Genomic DNA, 8,996 nt, shown 5'->3' on the forward strand with positions numbered 1-8,996 from the left:
CCCTCAAGACATGGCTTTTTCAGCAAGCGGGTCTGACCTAGGGTGAATTTTAAATAGGGACAATTTTAATGATTTTAATAAGACACAGCTATAAATATTTGGTTTTTAATTGGCTTTTATAGGGGATAATGTTTTATATTGTTTTAACATGCTGTGAGCCGCCCTGAGTCCCATGGGGAGAAGGGCGGCATATAAGTTATTGAAAATAAATAAAATAAATAAAATAAAATAAACTAAGGAGAAACTTCCTGACAGTTAGAACAATTAACCAGTGGAACAACCTGCCTCCAGAAGCGGTGAATGCTCCAACACTGGAAGTTTTTAAGAAGAGACTGGACAGCCATCTGTCTGAAATGGTGTAGGGTTTCCTGCCTGAGCAGGGGGTTGGACTCGATGACCTCCAAGGTCCCTTCCAACTTTATTATTATTATGTTTCTAATTTTCTCCAATGGGACAAATCTGGGGCAGTGTAAAATCAATGTAAAATGGTCCTAAACCTAATTTCAGGACTAATGAATCAGAGGAAATTCTGGAGACGTCATTAAAAATGGCCGTGGGGCTGCCTATGGCCAGCCTCCATTAAGAGCATTTCCACAGGTGAAAACTGTAAGAACCTTAAAGAATGGACCATATTACCTCATAAATTGTCTGCTCCCTATTTCTCGCCACATCTTCTCCAGGAAGTGTATGGAGGCTTCTTGGGCCAGCCCAGCTGCCTTCTGGTGCAGGTAATGGTGAGGTGAGAAGAACGAGGAGGCACTGTCTTTATTAATGCCACCTCGAGGTTCTTGATGGCGGCTCTCATCAAACCTCCCGCCATGACTGCACTTCCCTGAGCCGACAGGAAGGACGAAAAAAGAGTGTCAGCCTGGCATCTTCATTTGCAAAGGTGGAGAAGGGTGGAATAATACCATTTCTGAAGAAAACTCTGCTTTTTATAAAACCATTTATAGGGGGGGGGCTTAATGCTGTTTTAAACCTCCCAGACTCTTAACAATATGAGCTCTGTCACATCATCTTTATGGGGTCTGCTCTATAATTGCATCTTGCCTGCCCATACCTTTCAGCAATTCTGCACAAGTTGCATATGTTTTGTGCAAAACAAACAAACAAACAAAATGATTTTCTTGCATTAAAAAAAGACACCACAGATTTTTTTTTGTGAGGACAGAATGATAAAGAAACTGATTTATTTGGACTGATCCAGAAAGCTTTATTGCTACGGGCTTCCATTATTTTATTTTTCTCTCTTCCTGTGTCAGAGAAACAATATGGGAGGCTCCACTAGGCTTTTACAGCGCCCCCCCCCAAAATCTCCAAATCCTAAAGCAGAAAAGATTCATTCATCTCCCCATCAATTAACTATGAAAAGGCCTTCTGATTCTCTCCAGTTCCACAGAAATAAGTGGAACTTGCTGTAAAAGTGTTCTCTTTCTCTCTCTCTCTCTCTCACACACACCAGACACCAAATAAATAAAGCAGGCAGATGATGGAGAGAACATCTCAAAGAAACACATTTGGGAGAAAAAAATTCTCAAAGCCATGCCAAAACTTATTTTCGCCTTCTTACAGATTTTAGCGTCAACTCTCTAAGGATGCAAAAAGAATACAAATGAGACTTTTGGCTTTGATAGTATTAAGGGGAGAAGAAAAAAAATCTCCCTGGCTTCCAAACAGAGTCTTTTTTTCCCCCCCTCCATTGGCAACAAAAACATACCAATAGGCTTTTCGGGATGGGAACCATAGTAACCCGTGGTGAGAACAGCAAGATTGTCTAGGAGATTTTCTTTGCAAGTCCATTCAGAGCAGTCGTGGCAAGTCCGGATGCTAGCTGAGAAGGCACAAGAGAAATACCATGGAATTAAAAAAAGGGGGGTAGGAGAAAAGGCAGGGGAGAAGGGGGGGTCCCAAGACCCTCCTCGGTCTCAGCATAAATGGACTGATGAATGCAAGTTCCACTTTTTCCCCTCTTTCACTTTACAAAATCTTGCAATAGCAATAACAATAGCGTTTAGACATGACTATCCCTCCATAGTTCTTTACTGCACTCTCTGGGAGGTTTATAATACAGAAGCATTATTTGCATATCGCCCTCAACAATCTGGGTCCCCAGTTTACCGACCTCAGAAAAGGATGGAAGGCTGAGTCAACCTTGAGCCCCGTCAGAATCGAACTCCAGGCTATGGGCAGAGTTTGGCTGCAATAACTGCACTTTAATCACTGCACCCGCCGGGGCTCTTTATGCCAACTTTCCCCAACTTTTGTCATGACCAGTTTTACAACTTTTTTTTTTTTTTTGCCACAGTTGTTAAGCGAATTATTGCAGTTGTTAAGTGAAGCATGTCATCATTAAGTGAATCCAGCTTTACCCCATTGACTTGCTTGTCAGAAGCCAGCTTGGAAGGTCGCAAATGGTGATCACGTGATCTCGGGATGTTGCAACCATTATAAATACATGCCAGTTGCCAAACGCTTGAATTTGGATCACATGACCTTGGGGATGCTGCGACGGTCTTAAGTGTGAGGACTGTTTGTAAGTCAACTTTTTTCAGTGTCATTGTTAACTTCAAACGGTCACTAAATCAATGGTTGTAAGTCAAGGATTACCCGCATTTCTCTCGGCTGCTAAGTATTTCAGTTTTCGTAGCTGGGATTCTAATTTTATTTTAAATATTGTTCACCTCCCCAAATGATTCGCTGATATGGGCAGCTACATAAATCGACCAAATAAATAAACAAACAAACAAACAAACAGGCTAAATCAATAAATTCTCAGTGTCATTGTTAACTTTAAGCGGTCGCTAAGGGACTGCTTGTAAGTCAAGGATTATTTGTATTATTTGTATTTGTCTTGGCAGCTTGGTAATTATTTTAACTTTTATTTTAAATATTGCTGGGAATAGTCTCCTCTGAGTGAATCAGGGGCTGATTCCCACTAACAATACTATATTTCATGTTGAGGCAAACTCAGGTAAAAGAGAAAAATTGCATTCGATCCATACCTTCAGCGACAGGGGGAATTTCGTGGCCCGGCTGAACCAAATGCAGAAGTATTCTTTCATTTCCCAGTTCTACCCAGTTACTGTGGCTGTAGAAATCCTGCCCAGAAAGAAAGATGGTGAGCAGCTCCTGTATTATTATTTTGTTAAATTATGGATTGCGATCCTCCACTTCAATTTAAAAGTTAGTAAATTCCGGTTGAGAAGAAGAGACTAGACAGTCACTTATCTGGAATGGTACTATAGGACCTCCTACTTGAGCAGGGGGCTGGACTAGAAGACCTCCAAGGTCTCTTCCAGTTCTATTCTATTCTATAGCTTCTTGTTCTTTTTGTGTGATTTCAGTACAGGCAGTCCTCAACTTAAAACAGCAATTGGGGCCAGAATTACCACAGCTAAGCTAGATGATTATTTGAGTGAGTCATGCCGGATTTTACAATCTTTGGTTGACAAGCCAATGACTGCAGTTGTTAAATGAATCATATAGCTGTTAAGTGATTTTGGTTTCCCCCACTGACTTCGCCATTTGGGAAGGTGACAGAGGGGGAATCGCAGGATCTCGAGACGTTGCAAATATTGCAAATACATGCCAGTTGCCAAGTGCTCGAATTTTGATCACATGACCATGGGGATGCTGCGACAGTCCCGTGTGGACCAGTCATAAGTTACTTTTTTCAGGGCTGTTGTAACTCTGAACAGTCACTAAATGAATGGTTGCAACTCGGGGACTACCGGTACTTTTTGCAGAACAGCAAAATTAAATTTGAAAAGGCAGAAAGATGAAGGTATGCTGACTCATTATAGACAATATAAGGGAATTAGTTAAGGGGTGTAATTGGTTATGCTTCCCCCAGGCAGAACTTTTAATTCTCGTCTCTCCGGATACTTAATCCCTTACTCAGGAATGGGATAGTTGGCATAAAGTTTACAGACTTGCCTCAGCAAACTTAAGTCTATTCATTGGATAAGAATGAAGCCACAGAGTCACAGATTTATCCATTGGCAGGTGTAGAAATCAAATCTATATAAATCTAAAGTTCCGGGTTTAAATTCTAGGCTTTTTTCCACTGGCTTTCCAAGTCAACAGATGCTTGGTCTTTTTCTTGATGGCCATGGAAGGCACCACATGGACCATGGTTCTCTTTCTGGCCAGAGACTGTCCTACCCAGCCTTGCTAGCTTCATTTCTTAACACATACAGGTAGTCCTCTACTTACGACCACGGTTGGGACTGGAATTTTGGTCATGTCAGTGTGGTCATATGTTGAGTCAATAGGACATCAGACCCCCAATTTTGTGACCATTTTTACCAGTCAGTAAGCAAATCAGTCACAGTTTTGTTACATACAGTATTAACCTTGTGAACTCTAAAGCTTTCTCCTTCCGTTATGTATTCAAGATGGACAGTGATTAATATTTATATGTTACTTATATGTTAAGGGTGTAAGTCTATGCATATCTTGTGTATAGTATGTTTAAATGTGTGGTATGTACGCGTACACTTTGAGAGCAAGCAACTAAATTTCATTTTTAATGTGTGCCATTGTGCCCACAGTAAAAAATGACAATAAAGGTTATCTATCTATCTATCTATCTATCTATCTATCTATCTATCTATCTATCTATCTATCTATCTATCTATCTATCTATCTATCTATCTAATCACATGATTGTTAAGCGAATCTTGGTTCTCCAATGACATTTATTGCCATTTTTTGCCTGAAATCGGCATTTATGATCAATGACATTTATAGGTCTGTAAAGCATAAGAAAGCTAAAGTAAGATGATAAGCACAGTTGCGGTTTCACTTAGTGACCACTTTGCTTAACCACTGAGTTGCCGGACCCAACTAAATTTGCTAAACAAGGGTTAACTGTATTTAACCTGTACATCTGGGTACTACATGCTAAGATACGGTTTTACGACTGTTTATGACCTACAACCTGGGCAGGCTCCATTATGGTTGTAACCTGAGGACCATCTATAAAAGAATCTTGCAAGTCTGAAAGCACATCTCTTACGATCCACTTCTCTGTCAAACACCTGCTTTTGTGACCTTGGGTCTCACAGCCTGGGGCCGTTTCTTTCCCAGATTCTTCCTCCCCTGCCTGAGCAGGGGGGTTGGACTAGATGACCTCCAAGGTCCCTTCCAACTTTACTATTATTATTATTATTATTATTATTATTATTATTATTATTATTTCTATGGCAAGTTGAGTAGCGACAGAGGTTAGCAAGCATCTTGGCAATTTAACCTTGACACCCTCTCTAAGCGGTTTACAGAGTCAGCATATTGCCCCCAACAGTCTGGGTCCTCATTTTACTGACTTCAGAAGGATGGAAGGCTGAGTCAACCTTGAGGATCGAACTGTTGAACTGCAGGCAGCCGGCAATCAGCAGAAGTACCTGCAGTACTGCATTCTAACCACTGTGCCACCACACAGTGGTTAGAATGCAGTACTGCATTCTATGTCTCTGATCTCAGGGCTTTTCAACTTTTTCACCCATTGTACCACTTTTAGGATATGGCAATATCCGAGTATCACCCGTCGCCTAGCAAGGTGTCAAAAACTTGATGACAAAAAAAAGGGAAAAAAGTGATAAAGTACAGGTAGTCCTCGACTTACAACAGTTCGCTTAGTGATTGTTCGAAGTTACAATAGCACTGAAAAAAGTGCCCCCCAAGCCACAGCCGAGCAAGACACCTGCTTGCCCGCCCGGCAGCGCTCTTCCTCCTGTCCAAGGTTTTCATTGTTGTGAGCATTTCTGTTGAGGATTGGCAGCGGGGGTAGGGTGGGGGGTGTTTGGTTTTTATTCCCCCCGTCTGCTGGGTGGTTGCAGCAGGTTTTGGTCACTTCACATGCCCCTGGGACACTGTGACCGTCATAAATATGAATCAATTGCCAAGCATCTGAATGTAAATCACAAGATCCTGGAGATGCTGCAACATTCCAGTTGATCGGCGCTTCTTCTGGGCTAAGCAGAAGCGCCAGGATCAGCGCCAAGCTCCAGCTGGAGCCTGGCGCTGATCCTGGCGCTTCCACTGAGCCCTGACAGCCCTGCAGCTCCAGCCATCTCTCGCTCAGGCTTGTGCGGTGCTGCCACTGGTTCAGCTCATTCCCCTCCCCCGCTACCACTTTTCTAGGATGGTCGCGTACCACCTGCCAGGTGCCAATGTACCACAGGTGATACCCGTACCACTGGTTGAAAAGCCCTGACTTATCTGACTATTGTCCTACCTCACCTCTTCCTTTTCCTCTCTCAAACATATTCTCGCCGATCGTTGCATTTACAGATTTGGGGCTGCCAACGAGAAGGCTGCCATCTTTCCTGCTATTTTAATTTTGAATTTGGTACATTTTGGTGAATACCTGCAAGGAGTGGAGCAGCTGTCCCAGCTTTTTTCGGGCAATGCCATATTGCTCAGAATGCACAGCCTGGAGGATCTCTTTACGAACATGCAACAGCCAGCTGTTGGCAGAGTGAATGAGCTCTGAATCAAAGTGGAAAACGGGGTCATCCCGAGTCGTATTCCCAAAGTCCATGGCGGCATTGGCATTGGCTACTTCTGCAATGGCTCCACGGAAACGCTTGGCTGACACCTCAGGACCATAGAAAGCGGCAAAGATGTCATCAGCCAATAGGGTCTTGCCCTGTTGAGGTGGAATCAGAAGTAATATTAAAAAACCATGGTAGATAAGTCCATCCATTTCCCCCCTCCCTCACAATATATACGTAGAAGGAAGAGTGTGTTGAGGGGGAATGAAAGGTTAAGTCTCAGCTGAAATACATGTTATGGATGAATGGATTGAATTTGTAAGTCAGTTTTTCTCAATCATGGCAACTTGAAGATGTGTGGACTTCCACTCACAGAATTCCTCAACCAGATTCAAAGTTCTGGCATTGCCTCTCCCATGGTCATGTGATTGCATTTTGGGCACTTGGCAACCAGCCTACACTTGGAAACTAATCAAGGAGAGAAGCAACCTAGAACTAAGGAGAAACTTCCTGACAGTTAGAACAATTAACCAGTGGAACAACCTGCCTCTAGAAGTGGTGAATGCTCCAACACTGGAAGTTTTTAAGAAGAGACTGGACAGCCATTTGTCTGAAATGGTATAGGGTTTCCTGCCTGAGCAGGGGGTTGGACTAGATGACCTCCAAGGTCCCTTGCAACTTTATTATTATTATTATTATTATTATTATTATTATTATTATTATTATTATTATTATTATTATTATTATTACTACTACTACTACTACTACTACTACTACTACTACTTATGGCCATTTGTGGCATCCTGTGGTCATGTGACTGTGATCTATGACATTTTCTGCCGGAAACTGGCATTTACATCCAGTTTTCGGCAAAAAATGTCCATTGTGAACAATAGCTTTGCTTAATGACCACCGTGTTTGCTTAACAACTGTCCCATTCACTGAATGACTGTTGCAAAATAAATCGTAAAATCGGGTTGGTTGTGTAATTGAAAACATCAGTAACAGCACTAGCACCCTCTGTCACCTACAATGATAAAGGAACTGTTTCCAACTGGGAATTACCAATTAATTGCCAGCAAAAACCAAGTAAGCTGGCTAGACTGCCCATTTTTGGTTTTTGTTTGCTGATAAGCAATGAACAAGATGCACTTTGGAGGTGTCTGAGCAAGACCCAGCCCCCTCGATGACATTGCAACTTAGCTAAACAAAGGAGGGTTTTGTACAATGTTATTCAGCTACAAGCAATTCTGATACTAATTCTGAAATAACATGTAAGATTGCCAGGTTCTGTGCACTGGCGTACAAAATTAGACAAAGATTAATTCAGAGTAATTGAATTTGTTTGAGCAGGGAATGGCTCTGCCTCAGCATTACCCATTGGTCTTTTTTTTTTATGCCAGCTATTGTATTGTACCTTCCTCAGATTTGTTAGGGGCTCCATAATTCTAGATTATAGGTTAGTTTTAACTAATAACAATGATACTTTTAAGCATTTCTTTTAAATGTATCATTCCTCCTTATTTATTATTAAATGTTCTGGATATTCAAAAACTATTTTCTCCTTTCTGCTGGTTAATAAACGCAATAAAGTTATTTGATTTGAATGTCACTGAGGAATAGGGTTATAACTCAGACCTGGCCATTTTACAGCTCCCCATGGGCCACATCCAGCCCTTTGGCTGTCCCTGTCCAGCCCGCATGAGATCAACTAGAAATTAAATGTAAATAAGTGAACATCGTGCACACAACTTTGAAGGTGCTATTTTTTTCAATTTACATATGTGCATGCGTGCGTGCCAATGCATCTTCAAAGCTCTATTGGTTCGGCCCTCCTCAACAGTAAAAATCCTCATGTGGTCCCTTGGGAAAATTAATTGTCCACCTCTGCTACTTTGCTGAAAATATCACTGCTCCCTTCACCTCACATTCCTTTCAGGTATCCACGTCCAATTTTCTCTCACCTTAAAGTCCTCTTCTTGGATGTCTTTCCTCTTGGTAGGGTGAGATATCTCCGAAAAGAGGCGAACAGTGATGTTCAGAATTGCATCTTCAGTCATGTCCTGGTGGGTGATGGATCCCCAGGACAAGCTGATGCCCCGATACCAGATGTTGGGGAAAAATCCATGGACGTTTTGCAGTGGCAAATGAACCAACATCAGCAACCACAGGAGACACCCAAAAGAGTCCAAGGGATGGTCCATATTGGATACATTTATCTGAAACTATAGAAGAAAAGAGAATTGCTTTAAGCTTCTATGCTTCACTTCTATGCTTCACTTCTATGCTGCCATTGTACAGTCAGTTGTGCTGTCCTTCCTTGCTCCCTCAGGCATTGCAGGACACCCCACCATGTTGTCTTCTCTTTAATCAAGAGAAACAACTTCAGATTTCACAGAAAGGAACAGAGAATGACTGAGCACAAAAGGTGGTTAAAACTGAGTGTTGGCCTACAAAATGGAGGAACGGATGCTGAGACACAGAAGGAGATTAAAATGG

General features: G+C 42.0%; 1 protein-coding gene across 1 annotated transcript in view; it reads right to left on the reverse strand.

The window, feature by feature from the left end:
* The window catches only part of VWA7 (von Willebrand factor A domain containing 7), a 37,053-nt gene extending 28,336 nt beyond the window's left edge, over positions 1–8,717 (reverse strand). Inside the window, exons 1-5 of the mRNA XM_029285527.1 lie at positions 8,462–8,717; positions 6,371–6,652; positions 3,003–3,099; positions 1,718–1,831; positions 637–832 (exon numbers count right to left, since the gene is read on the reverse strand). Coding sequence (XP_029141360.1) covers positions 637–832; positions 1,718–1,831; positions 3,003–3,099; positions 6,371–6,652; positions 8,462–8,701 — 929 coding nt within the window. The 5' untranslated portion in view covers positions 8,702–8,717. The remainder of the gene's footprint in view (positions 1–636; positions 833–1,717; positions 1,832–3,002; positions 3,100–6,370; positions 6,653–8,461) is intronic.
* Between the last annotated feature and the right edge of the window lie 279 nt (positions 8,718–8,996).

This window comes from Protobothrops mucrosquamatus, unplaced genomic scaffold (assembly GCF_001527695.2).
Source record: "Protobothrops mucrosquamatus isolate PMUCROS unplaced genomic scaffold, P.Mucros_1.0 scaffold1812, whole genome shotgun sequence".
Lineage (NCBI taxonomy): Eukaryota > Metazoa > Chordata > Lepidosauria > Squamata > Viperidae > Protobothrops > Protobothrops mucrosquamatus.